We start from the raw sequence: 15,887 nt of genomic DNA on the forward strand, positions 1-15,887 counted from the left end.
CAAAGAATTTGCAGCCACATGTCACTTCAGTCCTGTCTACAAACAGGAAGTGCCTTTATAGCTGTCAAAGACTGAAGGTAGACCAGTTCCATCACAGTCAGACTTGGTTCAGTTACACTGGTACTACTGCATGCATCAAGGTAAGACTTTAGGTCTGCAGCTGCTTGGAAAATGGTTTACTAGATAGCTTGAGAGCCCTATTATAAAATGCGCCCACAGTATGTTTGTTTACATGCAAAAGGCTTTTGCACAAAAGCGTTCCTTGGAAGTGGCCAACATTGAAACAGGCTTGTACGTTTTCTCGTGCTGCAGTCAAACAATACTGCATATATATGCTCATGGTGAAATGTTAAATGCTGCCCAATATAGCTGGGTTCCTAGGAATTAATTTAAAAAAACAAGTTCATAGAAGACATAAGGGAATTAGACTACCTAATGAAGACAATTCAGAGACAAAAGAGCCAGGAAAATCTGACTTTTATTTCTTAAATACTGTGAAGGAAGAGTGGGGAAATGGTCCCCAGATGATGGAGGGCCGTGGAGCAAAGAGCTAGGGATCATCAGCAAAGGCCCTGTGGGCATTAGGGAAGCGCTGGGGGCTGTAGTTAGGATCTTCCTGCAGTCGCTTTTGTATATCAGCCCGGAGCTGGATAGAGAGCAAAGCAGGTTGGAGAGGTACTGGCCAAACCCCTACAATCCCAGCAACCACACGAAGCCATCCCTCAGAGGCCAACACTTCCCCAACAGCCATATACTGTCCAGTAGCCCAACATGGCATCACTGAGCCTCCCCAGATGCTACTAGGGAAAGCATCTTAAAACCATCAAACGGTAGCCCCAGACTGACCAGTTCACCTCTGAAGGAATCCAGGGAAGACGGGCCCTAGCCCAACCCCTCCCACTTGACCATCCCTATGCTACTTAACGGTAGGGGCACCTGCTGCCTGTAGCTCTCCTGAACCTCTGGTGCCTCCAGGTCCCGGCTCAGGCTCTCAGGGCTCGTCAGGGGCCGAGCTCCGGCTGCCTTAGCTGCCCGGCTCACAGCCTCTGAGAGAAGCAGCTGGGGGCCCTCACCCTGCATCATCTGGGGGGCAGGGGGTCGGGAGGGAAAAGAGGATCAACGTCAGCTCCAATGCCACCACCCAGCTCACCCTTTCCATGAGTCAACCACTGAGTCTCCATTCTAGTGGAAAGAAGGGAAATAATCCAAGTGTAGTTTTGACAGCAGAAATGCCTTCCTAATTTTGTTTGGCTCTGGCCAAAACCAGCATTTGAATTTGCTCACTTGGTCTTCAAAATAAGAGAGGCAGGATGGGTCAGGCCATCCAGCATTCACAGCCAGCTAGTCACCAGCGGAAGCCCACCTTATGGAAGCTGGGCCCTAGTCACAGGATTAGGCAACTGAGGGATGACAGCACTGCTAACAGACTAATGCAAAGGTGTGAGGTGACAACCGTGAGCAAGTCTGAGTCCCAGAAAGGTTCTGGTGTCACTTAAATGAGGAGACTAAACTAGAAAGAATTCCTTCCAGCTCTAGTTAGTTTGATTCTGAGAAGGGTATTTGGGTAATGGGGACGTCAGGGGAGAGGCAAACCAACCTTGCGTCTCTTGGCAGGCATACCACTGAGGTAGGCGTCACTCAGGGGGGGCTGTGGCTTCACCTTCCGCTGGCTCTGAATGTCCTGCTGGATAATAGGGACCCATTCCTGGGGGGGGAATGATGATGAGAAATTCCCACAAGTTTCAGCTGCCTTAGCCCACTAGGTCACCTCCTGACACTCACTGGGGGGACTGCTGCTGCCCAAGGTTCTGTCTCAGCCGAAGCTCCATCCTGTTCGTCTCGGGAGCCCCCCTCAGGAGCAGGAGGTGGACCTCGGGACATGGCCTCTTCTGCTGTTGTTCCAGGGGCTGGGGACGCATTCTCCCGCTGGGAGTCGGACAGTGGGAAGATCCAGGCTTCAGAATTCTCAGCCTCCAGCCCTTCCGCCCCAGCCCTCCACACTCCATATTATCTGGCTCCTCAACCTCTCCCTGGTACCTGAGGCTCAGGGGAAGTTCTCTCTGATCCCTGAACTTCCATTGGCTCCTCAGGAAGTGGCTGTGAAATTAGACAGAGGAGAACACCACAAAGCGCCCTCTCAGATCTCTCCAGGTCCCTCAGGTCCCCTGACCCCACAGTCCATCAGGTTCCTTACCTGGGGCGGGTCACCAACCCTACGGACGTATCTGAGGATGGCATCAGGGCCCACAGGCATGTGCTCCAGGACCACCTGAAGTCTCAGTCCCATCATAGTGGTCAGCCAGCTCACCAAGGATGGATTTACTCCACGAGACATGCGACGCTGAGGGGCAGAAAGCAGACTAGAACACAAAATGCTCAACCAGCTTTTGAAAGATATCAAAGAGTAAAGGAGGACAGTTTGGAGGGAAAAAACTGAGAATTGCAGGATACCAGAGAATGGAAACCCAAGAAAATGAAAGGCTGGGGATCTGGGGCTCAGTGATGCTTACAATTCGGCCATTGATGACAGCAGCAAGCTCCATCTGCTGTCCGCCCAAGCAGTGCAGGTTCAGGGCCAGGCATTCAAACAAGCCCTGGTTACACAATTCCAGCAAACGGGCCCCAAATCCACTGTCTGTGGGCAAGACATAAGGAAGGAACACTGGCACCCGGTAGCTGCTCTGCACATACAACACACCCCCCAACTCATCCTGGCCCAGCCAGCCCCTGACCTGTGCAGTGCATCACGTGAGCAGCAATGCTGTTAAACTGCTCTTGGAGAAATTCCAGGTTTGTCCGGATGATGTCCACACCTGGCTGAACTTGCACCAATGACTGAGACACAAGACACACAAAGACCCCAAAATCAGAAAGCCCAAGAGACTGGGAGTTGTGGGTGAAGCAGCTGGAATAGCAGCCATCCCACCTGGAGCCAGGAATGGAGGGGATGGGAGAGGGCTACTCACGAAACTTTCCCGCACGTACTCTTCTAGCCCCGTGATCAACGTGTGGGTGGCCGTCTAGGGGAGAACAGCACAGCTTTACAACAAAGCCCCACCCCTCAAGGCACTCCCCACCCCACCACAAGTCTAGGGCTTGGGCTGGAGCAGTCGCAGCTTCAGACAACAGATAAAAAAAGTCAGGAAGAAGAAAGAGAAGGTGAGAAGGAGGAGAGCTCTGGGCCCAAGGTCTTCATTTACCCGGATGTTACCAGGTGTGGGCTCCTGGCCACCCAAGTAGTGCTGGTGGAAGAAGGATCGCAGCTGGGGCTGGAGCCGCTGCAGTGGCTGGAAATGCCCGTGGAGAAGCATCACCACATCCACCATGGAAAAGTTCTGGCACAGAAGAGAGAGCAGGGCCCCAAAGAATCCTAGGGAGAGGTGCAGAAGTCAGCAGCTATCTTGAGCACTTGGCCTACCCACCAGCCCATCAGCCTCATCCCACCTTGGCAATATCCCTAAACAAAGGCCATCTACCTTCCCCTGGCTGCCCCTCCCTAGAGAAGGCCAAGGCACCCTCATTTGCTCACCAAGGGCCCCATCAGCCCCAGGCTCAAAGATGTTGCTGGATCCACTGAGGCGTTGTATGAAAGCAGCGATACTTTCACTGCTGCCAGCCCGAGCTCCCAGGGAGCCCAGCAGGGAGCTCAGTACACCCTGCACCACTGAGGTGAAAAACTCCAGCGGCAGGCTCTCAGGACCCAGACCTCCAGGACTCCCTGTGCCACCAGAAGGGGACCCTGGTGGGGGCGCCGTCTGCTGCTCTGGGGCTGGAGGTGGAGGCGGGGGTGGAGGGGGTGGAGGGGGTGGAGCGGCCGTTTGTGTTGCCTGGCCAACAAAGAAGAAATAAAGAACAGAAAATGAAGTGAGAATGGGGACAAGGACAGAAAATGGCATCAGGAAAGCACAACTCAACAGGGGTCTTGAAGACAGGGAGCTCTACTTTGGTCTCTGCTCCTTAAAGCAGAAGGTCCAGGAGTAGTTTACTCCACAGCAAAGTGAGGTCCAGAGACTACCTCTCTCCTTCTGAATGAGTCAGGTCAGAAAGCAATGACACAAATTACTATGCCTCTCTCTCTCAACCTCATTTTCCTCATCTCCAAAATGGAGGATTCTAAGTCAATACACTCCCAGGGTCCCTTCCAAGTGGCAATATAATGGCAATAAGACACCAGTGCCCCAAGCTTGGGAACAGGAAGGGGGAAGTAGAGAGCAATGCAGTCTCTCACCTGCAGGAAGTCAGTCATGCCCTGGAGAAAGGCAGGGACACCAGGCATCGCCACAGTGATGGTGGGAGAAGCCATGCCAGGCCCTGCAGCCCCTGGCCCTGCAGGCCCCAGCAGGTTCCCCAGGAGCTGAGAGAATTGAAGATCAGAGGCAGAGGGCTGAGGGGGGGGAGGCTGGGCAGGCCCCCCCGGGGCAGGGCCAGCTGTGGTAGCCGTGTTGGTAGTGCCAGCACTGGCCGAAGCAGTGGCAGGGGCTGGAGGTGGAGCCATTCCTGGGGTCCCCTGAGCTGTAGAGACCAAAAGAAAAACGTTGAAATCTGAAGAAAAACAAGACACCACAGGATCTCCATTCTGGCCTTCCCAGCAGGAAGGCAAGAACAGAGAAATATGGAGAACTGGGAAGCGGCCAGTGAAGAGACCGGGAGGGGAACACCGGCCTTCAGAGCCATGGAGACCTCTTCAGTTCAAGCTAGGGAAGAACGAAGACTCACCCACAAGGACAGGCTGCATAAGAAGCTGCCCCACAAGGCCGCTCACCATCTGGGCTAAAGACGCATTGGTCCCCAGACCAGCGCCCGGCTGAGGGGAAAGAAGGGGAGGCTTTCAGTCTTGGCTTCTCCATGCCCCACCACAGAATTTCCTGCTCACCTTCTTTCCCACTGGGACTCCGCCACCTCACTTACCAGAGCCCCCGAGACAGGGGGACCCCCAGGATGGGAAGGCCGAGCCTGGGGAGGGGTGGGCCGGGCAATCACCACCCGGGTCGGAGCTGTTGGGAAGCCTGGCACCTGCTGTCCTGTAGGGGGCAGAGGGGAGAGACCGAAGAGGGCTGAGGGCCGGGCCCTTGCCCGCCAGCCGACGATACCAACACCATGGACCGGGCCCCACCGCCCAGGCTTCCCCTTTCTGGTCATTACCTGTGGCCGCGGAGGCAACAGCTGCCACCATGGCCTGATGAGTGATCTGGTGGGCGACGGCGTGCATGAACTCAGGGGGCAGGGAGGGCAGCTGGATGAGGGTGGAGCCTGGGGGGTGGGTCTGATGTAACCTTGAACCTGGACCCCCTTCAACCCACCCACTTGGCTCTACCCCGTCTCTACCCAGAGCTCAACCTGCTCTGATGCCCTCACTCTTACCCAGGGTCTGGCCATGACCAGGGGGTCCTAGGGGGCCAGTGGGAGCACTCGGAACTCCACCAGGCTGTGTGCCAGAATCTGGGCAAGAAGACAGAGAGAGTGGCCCTGAGACAGGCAGGGCCAAGGCCTAACTGTATCCTCCTGAGATCAGCAAGCTGCAGGCCTTCACTCCCTCAACCAGAAAGCCCACCTTTCACTCCATCTAGACACGGAGGAGACACTTCCTTCATCGTGCAAACAACTCTCCAAGGACAAGCAGTTCTTCCTGCCCCTCGCCGTACACGCCAACTCAAAGAGCTTCTGCTCTGGTCTCAGTTACTGCTGACAGCCCTGGCCTCTTGCTCCCTTGCCCTGGCTCTCTCATACCTCAGTTCCAGCCCGACCTCCCTCATCGCGCTGCTCTTCTCTCTGCTGGCAACTGTTCCTAACTCACCTTGAATGTTCATGTGCATCATGACCACGGGTTCCACGCTCTGGTGGGAAATCCGGATGACCCTCGGGTGGCTGGCAGTTGGAGGGGGAGCTGGCCCTGGTGGGGAAGCCCCCTCGGTCGAAGACTCCACAGTGGTCGAAGAGGGAGCCAGGGAAGAGGCCTGCCCAGGACCAGGGGGAGGTGTCTCTGCATTGGGAGTTGGGGGGGGCCGAGTCCCATTCCCCGTCATGGTCACAGTGGTCCCCACATTGATCTGGAGGACACAGATGAACAGGGCAGCAGTGAGAAAAACCCCAGAGCTTAACCCAGAGCAACCCATGAGATACTTCTAAATTCTCCATCCTGCCTAACAATATGTTTCCAAAGTCTGACCCTTTCTAACCTGCCTTGCGCCGACAGCTTCTCTGGGTCATCCTATCAACAGCCCTCCATTGTCTCTCAGCCGGGATTCCTCTGACCCACCTGGATGGGGATGGCTGCCTGCTGGAGCACCATGGGGGTGGTGTAGTGAGACATGGGCCGGACCACATGCAGGTGGCGGGGGGGCGCACAGGCCAGATTGCAGCGCAGGTCTGACAACGCCACAAAGGTGTTGCCCAGCAGCCGCAGGCTCTCGCCAACCAAGTTGATCAGGCGCTGGTCCTCTTCACGGCCCTCTTGCTGTAGCCCCAAGGCCAAACACAGAAAAGCAGAAAACATTAGGCTGGCATTCACCTTGCTAACAAAACCACCACCTTGAGAATATCATGTCCTCTACATCTTCAAGCATATCCTTGGGAGCCTCTGGGTAGATCAAATCTTTGCCAATAAGTTCTATTCTACACACATAGTTTCCTATCAAAATAAACCCTACAATAAATCAATAAGGTATCATCTGCTAATCTGTTAGTTTTTTTTTTATGTTTTTATTGAAGTGTAATCAATTTGCAATGTTAGTTTCAAATGTATCCCTTATTTCCTAAACTTCCTAAATAAGTTGAGGGACCAAAAGGTTGCAAGAACAGTGGTTATCATTAAGATCCTCACCTTCTCTGTCAGGAAGGGAAGATCCCTTACTTGCAAGTCCAGAGAGAAACCATTTTGTTACAAGTCCAGAGAGAAACAATTTTGTTGCAGACAATGTGTTTTGTAGGGGGAAGGGGTGATCTGCATTTCACCCTGTTCCACCTGGAGTAGTGGAGGTGGGGGGCGGGCGGGGCTCACATTGTTGTTGTAGTCCGTTGTGGCAGCAGCACCCAGAACCTCATAGTAGCGCTGCAGGAAGGGCTGGAGGCGGCTCTCAAGCCGCTGCAGCTCCTGAAGCACCTCGACATACTCCGCGGGGGAAGGATGGCTGTGTGCAACCCCAAGAGGCAGTAAGCCAAGGTTTTCCTTAGATTCCCAACCTCACATGCCCACCCTGTCTCTTCCTGGCTTCCCAAACCCCTGACCCAATCCTTCCCAAACTAGCAGAGCTTCTGTTCTTTAACCCCACCCAGGGGAAGATGGGGAGAGGAAAATAAACCGCTTCCACCCTCCCCACCACACTTATCCTGTACCTACAATGGCGAAAATCTAACTCTGAAAAAGAGATGGGGCCTGGATGAACTCAGAGGAAAGAATCTCCATCAGGCTCAGGAAGCACCATTTGGATTTCCTTGCCCCAGAGAGGGCAGGGCTTCTGGCTCAGCAGCCAGTCCTAACTTCATTTACCTACTACCCCCTGCCCCTCAACACCAACCCTCCAAGGAAGACTTCCAAGCAATTCTTCCTCTCCCATCAGACCCCTCCTGGTCCCCATACGTTACTTAGAATCCCCAACCCACTCCCACCCCAAAAGGTTCCCTCCATCTCTCACTTGGGTGCATTTGTCTCTGGGGCAGGTGTTGCGCCCGCTGGGGCTGGGCCGGAAGGGGTGAGCTCCGGGCTCTGGGCGGGGGCATGCTCCTCCACTTCCTCTGCCTCCATGGGCTCCCGAGGAGGCACTTCACTTTCGACTGGTTCTGATGTTTGAGAGCTCAAGGCTACTGGCTCCGGGGCCACAGCTGGTATCTGAGGGGGTGGCTGACTGTGCTGTGCTTGGGACCCTCCTCGGCACTGCAGGTGGAGAGAGTCAGGACACCAAAGGCAGGATGAGACTGCGGCAGAGGCTTACCCAGGTCGAAGCGGACTGAGTAGAGAAGCTGTGCTGACCAGGCTCCCTGAAGGCAGGGGTCCTCATCTGTATCTCTGACCCCCTAGCAACCAGTGTAAAGCTTAAACAAATCAGATGTGTGACAAATATCTGTAATACCTGCAAACAAATTACTAAAGAAAAGTAAGCATTGTAGTTCCCTACCCACCAAGAGAAGAGAAAGAAAAGGCCACTGGTTGCAGCTGCAGTACAAACTAACGGAGTTAGCCCACCCCCGTATCAAACACGCTAAGACATTTTTAAAAAGCACAGAATCCTTATTTAATTGAAAAGACATATTGTGAGTTATCTGACAAGTCTGCAACAAACTTCTCAGATACCAGGTATCTGGGGATCAGCAGGGACAAGACAGTCTCACAAAGCTACTTTTTCTGCCCGAAAGAATAAAGATTGCAGAGAAGAGACCAGATTAGAAAGAAAGAATCCAGTGGATGTGGCCAGTCATGTCCTCACCCTTGGGCTGAGAGAAAAGGGGTAGGGAGGATGGGAAGAGAGACAGACAGACCCTAGCCGGCCTTGCCCACTCACCTCCATCCGGGATAGTAAGGTCTGTATGTCCCTGATCATGTGCTGGGCCATCACCAGCCGGACTCGGGGCTCACTCTACAATAAGAGAAGGAAAAATCAGGGCAGGCTTGGAATAAAGCCATGAGCTCCACAACCAGGTCCCAGCCATTTCCTCAGCCAGATCCGCCCCCACCTCATGGCCTCCTTCTCCCAGATCCCCTTCCCTGACCCTCCCAGGCCCCGGGATACCTGAATCGGGGCCTGTTCCATGTTGATGTGAACATCCACAGCAGAGCCGTCACTCTGGGGAAAGGGTAAGGGAAGTTGCTCTGGGAGAAGCCAAATACTAAGGTCCCCCACACTTCCAACTGGTTCTCTGGAGCCCCACCCACTATCTTCTCAAAGACAAAGACTATATTATCAGACCACAGGGCCCTCCAAACCCAATCTAAAAACTGAGAAACCGGTCTTATGAGGTCTTGGCTGCTACCACTACCAAAACTACACTCTCCCACAAAAACCCTCCCATGAGGAACACAAGCTTACAGGAAGATTGAAGGTTCCAACCATGACATAGCTGTTGGCATTCCGGTCATGAACAGAGGCCCCAGGCCCCCGAGTACCAGGCGGGGGTCCCCCACCATGGGTAGCTGAGGCAGACCCTGTTCCAGAAGATGCCCCAAAAGGGAGCTGAAGCTGAGGAGGAGCCCGTTCTACCAGGTGGATAACCTTTCCCCCAACATCTGCAGGAAGAAAAGATACACACCAAAACATTGTAACATTAGGTAAACCCACAGCCTCAGCTCAGGACTCTGGACAACTGCCTCAGCCTCTGAATGGCCTCCCCCACTCCCTTACTGTATTCTTGGAGCTTCTTATCATCCTGCAGAACTCGTCCCTGATAGATGAGTCGTTGTTTCTCAGAAGGGATGCTGACAGAGGCAGCAATGTGCTCCTTAAACTCCTTTACATTCATCTGTAAGGAAGAGACATGAATAGGAAGCAGGGAATGGAAGAAAACAGGAAAGATAGAAGAGGGACAACTGACTTGTGAGGGCTAAAAAGCCATCCCATCATAAAATCACTACCTATTTGTCTTAATTGTGAGGTAATCATTGTGCAAAGCCCTGAACTAAGGCAACACCTGTCAAAATACTTACGATACACATAGGGAACTGCAGGTTATATGCCTAGTGAAAATTACAGGGCTGAAAAACAGAAAAGACGACTGACATTCCCTTTTCTCCTCCTCTGCCTGGCTCCCAAAGGAATGTGTCTAAAGATACCAAAGGAATGTGTCTAAAGATACCAGTGACCCCTTCTCAAACACAAAATGATACAACTCTGTAATCTTAAAGATACAAACGCTGACAAAGAAAATGGAGTGGAGAATCAGGTTAAGGTGGGAAGACTGAGCCAAGATGAAAGAAAAGGGATCAAAACAGAAAAACTTTTGTCCTAACCATACAACTGACTCTTGGGAAGCACCAAGCTGTTTACATACATCTAATTGCAAAAGCCTATATGGTTTCCTTAAAAACAGGTAACACGTTTTAAAACAACAGAACAACTCCCTCATGATTTTGTCTCCAATAATGACATAGATAGCTGTATTCCTGCCATTAAGCTCAAAAAACCTAAAATACATCGTAAATATTAGTAATTCCACTCAAGAGTCTATTAGGGCTCTTCCTGCATTATGAGCTCCATTTTCTCTACTTTAAAAACAACAGTTTTTGTTTGTAAGACACACTTGCACTTTAGGTCTATGTGTTCTGTTTCCCTTCCAAAAGGCAGGAGCCATGTCCGTCCCTTTGGCTGGGATTCGTTCACGATGTTGGCATACAGATTCCTCCCTCCTTCTTTCCCTTTGCATTTTTATTGAGGTGGAGGAAGGCAGAAGAAAATCTGCCTCACCCAACAGAAATCATAGAGGTAACATCAGGAAATGCTCTGCCTACAACATGAACAAAGGATTCAATGAAAGGAAATTTGAAGACCAGAAAATCAGACTCTTCTCTCAAGCTAAGGAACCTACAAGAGAAAGAGTTAATGGATGTCTTCCAGAAGTACTGGGTTCTCACCTGGGCCCCCACAATAAAGGTCCGGGTCTGTGAGTCCAGGGTCTTCACCAGCACCTCCAGGCTGTCAGGCTCCTTCATAGTGGTACTGGTACTATCATTAGACTCCATGGCCGACAGCTGTCTAAGGAAGAATGGAAAGGAGGCGGCCCGCTGTCGCCCAAGGCAGATTTTTATGTACCCGGAAGCCTCCCCGGCCCAAGACTCCGCCCCAATGCCTAAGGAGTTTCTCCCACACAAGCACACACACTCACACCCGCCCCCATCCCTCTTCTGATTCCGGGGCACAGGGAGAGAGACACAAAGGGCAAGAGATCGACGGCACACGGAGCTGGAGGACGGGAGGTGGGAGGGGCTCCACGAAGCCAATCACAATAAGGGAGGGCCAGTCGGGCTAGAAAGCAGCGAAGGAAGGAAACACAAAACCAGTGTCATCACCGGTCGCGACAGGACAAGGGCCCAAGAAGTCGGCAAACCCTGGGACAACGCAAGAGCGAGGGTCGCGCCAGACCTGGCGGAGAAAGTGGTTTCGCGCGCACGCGCGCCACGCCACGCCCATCGAACCCGCCTAAGTCACGATAAACCCGAGATGACGGACACTCACTGAGGGCCAGACCGGCCAGCTGACTGCCCTTCTCTTCCGCCTTCCCTCGGTGCTCTAGCAAAGCGGCCCAACTAATACACCAGACTCAACACACCAAACACACACAGCGCCAGCCAGCGGCTCCGCCCCCGACTTCCCCACGGGACCGTCACTTCCGGTCTCCCCCAACCTGCCACCGACGGCCACTTCCGTTTCCCCAATAGTATTTGGGGATCGCGAGGCGGTACTTCCGGCTCCCCCCAGTTCCCCAAGCTTTACTTTTGTGGGGCACGACGAGAAAGTCCGCGGCCCCAAATAGTAAGCTTCTGCGGCCGAGACGGGCCGGGGCCGGCCTAGATGGGAGGGAGCCGAGCACCCCGAAGAGCCGCCGCCGCCGTCGCCCGGGGGACCGTATTGCGCCTGCGTGCGTCGTACTACGTAAGCGTACAGAGTTAGGCACCGCCCCACCCCCGCCGGCGGTGTTCCTTTCTCCCGTGCGCGCGCTTGAGCAGTAGGGAGTTGTGGTGGCCACTATAAATGCCTGAAAAAATTAATTACCATATGGGACTCTTCGACTGCCTGGAGAGGTGCACTGAACGGCTGTATGGATCTTGGAGTTGGGAGACTGGAGACTATGTCTCGCCAATCTATGTGAACGTCTTGGCCTGCAGAGAATTTGAGGTGGCACTGTCCTGGCCACCTAGAATTCTGTCCGCCTCTCACTATCCCCCTCGCTGCGACACTCTTTCCGCGCCTCCGGAAGTCACTCTTTACCTAGGCAGTTGGAGGTGGTTCTCGAGCTGACTTGCGTGTGGTGGCGTCGTTGGGCTCGAGCTCGGTTTCGCCCGGTGGGCATCTTGCGAGTTTGGGCGCCATGTTCTTCCTCTGCGGTGTGCGGCCGAGGGGACACGCCATGTTTTGGAGAAGCTAAGGATTTACTACCTTTCAAGACTTTTGTCTGAAAAAAAAAAAAAAAAGGACGCCTCCGAGTTTGGGAGTTGGGAGCAAATGGAGTCTGACTGAACCGAAACACAAGGCTCTGACCCTGGGGGATTAAAAGGGCCGCCTGAAGGCTTTTGCGCGCCGGGAGCCGCGGGGGTTACTGTCCCTGTGTCCTCTTCTGTCTCCACTCTTCGGGCAAGGGCCTCGGCCCGCGGTCCTGCCGGGGTGCCTGCCTTCGTGCCCAGCTTTTCTGGGATTTGTAGTTTATCCCCAAGGCCCAGTACTGTTTCAATTAAGAGTTCTAATAAGCACCTATTTAGTGAGCCCCTGGTTTGTGTCAGCCAATTTGCTGAGGAGTTCAGGTACTGTCATTTAAAAACCTTTCAACATTTGAGACGGTTATTACATCCATCTTTAGGCGAATGTAAGTGGCAGAACCGACAAATCCAGGCCTACCAGACTCCTTTGGGTCAAACACTTATACTGTAGTGCCCCCATAACTTGTATTTTAGTTTTTTATTGTAAAAAGATGTCAAACATGACTCCATAACAATACAATGAAACCTCAAATACCCATCACCCAAATTTTGTTCTTTTAACTAAATCATAAGCCCATAGCAAGCCTCACCTCTGAGAACAAATCTTTATGACAGTCTGTGGGTTATAAAGGAAGCCCCAATTTTCATTGCATTAACTGCTCCACCCACTTGGCACTACCCAATGACTACCTCTTGATAATTCTTTCCTTACCTCCTGTTGAGAACTTAATACCCACCAGAGACTATAATAAGTGCTTTACAATCATTAGTATTAATTATAGCGAATATTTACTTTGGACTTAACCATGTGCAGGCCGTTGCTAAGGGTTTTATGTGCATTCTCTCTTTTAATCGAATGAGACCAATGATTTGCTAATTTTACAGATGAAAAAGCAGGCATAAAGATGAATAAAATTGTACAATATCTAATAAGTAGTAGATTCACTCTCCTGACCCCAATGTCTATTCATTTTAACCACTAGGTTACATGGATTCTTACTCGTAGTAATAAACCAGAGAATGAATTCATGTGTCGGCAGACTTTTCGGGGGAGGGGGTATACATATTGCCTCCCCAATTATCAGCTTCAGAGAGAAAGCCTCCCATTCATCATGCTCTAGCACTTGGTTCATACCTGTTCTAAAGCACTTACCAGGTTGTACTAAAATGATTTGTTTACATAGCTAGTTTTCCTCTGACTGATTCTTCAAGGCCAGGAACTGTCTTACTCATTTTTATGTTCCCAGGGCTTAGCCAGTTCCTAACAAACAGCTGGGACTTAAAAACAGTTTGCTGAGTGAATGTATGAAAGAATCAATCCACCTCTCTTCAGTGCTGCACAGCGCAGCAGATATCCAGGGTTGAAAGACCACAGGCTTCTACCTGGAGGGCTCAACTCTCCTTAAAACTCCTGAGAAATCCTGGACATGCCAGGATGTATTGTGAAGTGGTTACATTCAGTAGAGGAGAAGACCCAAACACTGTAAGTAATCCAGGCTTGGGCTGGAAAACAAGGTTGAAGTTACTCATTAGCAGGTGAAGGATCAAGGGTCAAGGCAAGGGGGCTGGAAGCAGAGTGGACTGAGCAGCCAGTGGGGGAGAACAGTTAAGACACCAGCCACTCCAGGCAGAGCACCAGCTCCTCCTTCCTGAAGATGTTCCACCAAATTTGGGCAGCTGTACTCTACCTCTATGGCATTCTTCTTAACTCCATCTACCAGTGCCCTGAGCACAGTCAATTGACACCTCAAGGAGTGGATGGGAAAGAGGTATGGACTGAGAGTTCGGGAAGCTTGGGGTGGGGAGGGTCTGAGGGATGACCAGAAAGCCACACTGGGAAAGGAAGTGGGGAAGAGGTTGCAGGTGTTGTGATGATAATGGCAAGAACAAGTAAAGAAATATTAGTGCTGTGGCCATCATTGTGAAGACATGGTGCAATTGGATGGGGCTGGGGGCAGGTTTACTGAGGAGGGGCAAAGAGGAAAAGTCATTTAATGACTCCCATCTCGTGGATCCAACCCCCAGTTGGAAAAAGGCCAGCCAACACCTTCACTTGTAAGTATTGCAGTCCTGATTAACGAACAGGTTGGATGGATTCTGTAGTGGGACCCACCTTCTTCTGCTCCCCTGTTGTCTCTTCAGTTCCCAGAGCCCCACCTTGGCCGGTGGTTCTTTATCGCAGGGGCAGCTCCCACCAAGGAGGAGTTGGCGACTTTTGACCCTGTGGACAACATTGTCTTCAACATGGCTGCGGGATCTGCCCCCATGCAGCTCCAGCTTCAAGCTACCATCCGCACGTGAGTGGTGAGGAGGCAGAGGCACTAGTAGGTGCAGTCTCTGCCCCAGGTGAGAGCACCCACCCAGAAAGAGCTGGGCTCTTTGGTATAGCCACTATCCTTGGCCCATTGAGTTCAATAGCTCTATTAGTTTCCCTCTGGAGAGAGATGGACCTAACCATCCCCCAAAGGGGACCCAGGCTTCAAGGAGGAATAAGATGGAATAAATAGAGGCTGGTCCTGAGTGGTTGAGAGGTCACTCAGTCTTTTCTCCTTGCCACCACCACCTCTGCAGGAAGAATGGGCTGTGTGTGCCCCGGAAATGGATCTACTACCTGTCTGAAGGGAGCACAGATCTCAGAACTGAAGGTTGGTTCTCTCCAGCCCTTGCTCTCCCCAAGCCTCCTGGGCTTGCTTGGTTTTGCATCGCTGTCCTCACACTTCCTCCCACCCACCCTGACAGGCCGCCCTGACATGAAGACCAAACTCTTCTCCAGCTCATGCCCAGGCGGAATCATGCTGAAAGAGACAGGCCAGGGTTACCAGCGCTTCCTTCTCTACAGTGAGTGGGGATGCCAGGCAGGAAGGGTTGGAGGGAAGCATGGTGAGGTTGCAGGGGCAAGAGAGCCCCTTCCTCTGGGCCCTGTGACATCATCCCAAGAAGGGCTGGGTGCTTCCATGAGGTTCTCACCAGAGGTGGTGCTTAGAAGCAGGGGATTTGACAGACCTGGGCCTGCTCTGTCCATTCAGATCGCTCACCACACCCCCCTGAGAAGTGTGTGGAGGAATTCCAGTCCCTGACCTCCTGCCTGGACTTTAAGGCCTTCTTACTGACTCCCAGGAATCAAGGTGAGGGGGTAAAGTCTCACAGAAGACAACTAGGACTCACCAAGTCTTCTGTGAGACCTGGTTGAAAGGGACTCAAGTGGGCATAGGGGCTGGGCAAAGGCTGGCATCATCAGACTGGCTGTGTTGACACCTCTATTTGTGTCATAGGCTGTGATGGCACCAGAGAAAGTAATCATGGGCTCTGGGCTACTCAAAAGAGAGGTTTCTGATTTTGCAGTGGATAAAGGGGGTGAAGGGTCAGACACGGTGCAGAGGTCTGCAGGGCAAAAAGGCCTCAGAGACCCTCTTCTCTGAAATGCGGGAATGAGGGAGTGCATTCTTCCTCATCTCACTACCACCAGCCTTACCTCTCTCCTTGGGTTTCCTTCCTTTCCATCTTTTTCTCTTCATCCTCCTCCCACCAGAGGCCTGCGAGCTGTCCAGTAACTGACCTGTGGCTTCATCTGTACCCCCAGATGGATACAATAGAAGCTGACATTGTAGTAGGGGAGAAGCTGGAAAATCCCAACTCCCTTTCAAGGGTAATAAAGGTTTTTCAATCCTCATCTAATTTAGGGGGTTTGTCTCTAGACATTAGTCCCACTCCCTCCATTTCAATATTTCCCTGGACCTTCTACCACATAAACCCCCAGTTGGACGGCGTC

At 52.3% G+C, this 15,887-nt stretch overlaps 2 protein-coding genes across 16 annotated transcripts; one reads left to right on the plus strand and one right to left on the minus strand.

Moving 5' to 3' along the window:
• Positions 1-460: 460 nt before the first annotated feature.
• Positions 461-11,582, minus strand: BAG6 (BAG cochaperone 6). Of its 14 annotated transcripts, none has more exons than XM_064476297.1 (26): positions 11,418-11,555; positions 10,559-10,679; positions 9,333-9,450; positions 9,021-9,217; positions 8,724-8,777; positions 8,496-8,570; positions 7,632-7,870; positions 6,998-7,127; positions 6,257-6,454; positions 5,795-6,047; positions 5,362-5,466; positions 5,143-5,250; positions 4,909-5,021; positions 4,717-4,804; positions 4,229-4,512; positions 3,530-3,827; positions 3,201-3,370; positions 2,967-3,020; positions 2,733-2,835; positions 2,511-2,635; positions 2,195-2,341; positions 2,038-2,097; positions 1,783-1,926; positions 1,598-1,705; positions 937-1,083; positions 461-646 (listed from the first exon to the last, which is right to left on the minus strand). In XM_064476297.1, exons 2-26 carry the CDS (start codon positions 10,664-10,666, stop codon positions 551-553), a joined length of 3,522 nt encoding a protein of 1,173 aa, XP_064332367.1. In that variant the 5' UTR covers positions 10,667-10,679; positions 11,418-11,555; the 3' UTR covers positions 461-550. The 14 variants fall into 14 exon arrangements, with proteins under 14 accessions (XP_064332367.1, XP_064332370.1, XP_064332368.1 ...); XM_064476300.1 differs by having other exon boundaries at positions 10,559-10,675; positions 11,418-11,547; XM_064476298.1 differs by having other exon boundaries at positions 11,329-11,475.
• A 12-nt stretch (positions 11,583-11,594) lies between these two features.
• On the plus strand, positions 11,595-15,793 carry APOM (apolipoprotein M). Of its 2 annotated transcripts, none has more exons than XM_010978136.3 (6): positions 11,595-13,887; positions 14,261-14,415; positions 14,690-14,763; positions 14,858-14,956; positions 15,145-15,243; positions 15,648-15,793. In XM_010978136.3, the coding sequence occupies exons 1-6, from the start codon at positions 13,774-13,776 to the stop codon at positions 15,671-15,673; spliced, it is 567 nt and encodes a 188-aa protein (XP_010976438.1). In that variant the 5' UTR covers positions 11,595-13,773; the 3' UTR covers positions 15,674-15,793. The 2 variants fall into 2 exon arrangements, with proteins under 2 accessions (XP_010976438.1, XP_010976439.1); XM_010978137.3 differs by having other exon boundaries at positions 13,816-13,887; positions 14,301-14,415.
• Positions 15,794-15,887: the final 94 nt, after the last annotated feature.

This window comes from Camelus dromedarius, chromosome 19 (assembly GCF_036321535.1).
Source record: "Camelus dromedarius isolate mCamDro1 chromosome 19, mCamDro1.pat, whole genome shotgun sequence".
Classification (NCBI taxonomy): Eukaryota; Metazoa; Chordata; class Mammalia; order Artiodactyla; family Camelidae; genus Camelus; species Camelus dromedarius.

Coding starts and splice junctions, on each gene's coding strand:
- BAG6 (XM_064476297.1), bottom strand. CDS start 10,666: ATGGAGTCTAATGATAGTACCAGTACCACTATGAAGGAGCCTGACAGC. Junction 5,022..5,142: donor TGTTGCCTCCGCGGCCACAG/GTAATGACCAGA, acceptor TGCCCCCTACAG/GACAGCAGGTGCCAGGCTTC. Junction 647..936: donor AGGAGAGCTACAGGCAGCAG/GTGCCCCTACCG, acceptor CTCTCTATCCAG/CTCCGGGCTGATATACAAAA.
- APOM (XM_010978136.3), top strand. CDS start 13,774: ATGTTCCACCAAATTTGGGCAGCTGTACTCTACCTCTATGGCATTCTT. Junction 14,764..14,857: donor CACAGATCTCAGAACTGAAG/GTTGGTTCTCTC, acceptor CCACCCTGACAG/GCCGCCCTGACATGAAGACC. Junction 15,244..15,647: donor ACTGACTCCCAGGAATCAAG/GTGAGGGGGTAA, acceptor TCCTCCCACCAG/AGGCCTGCGAGCTGTCCAGT.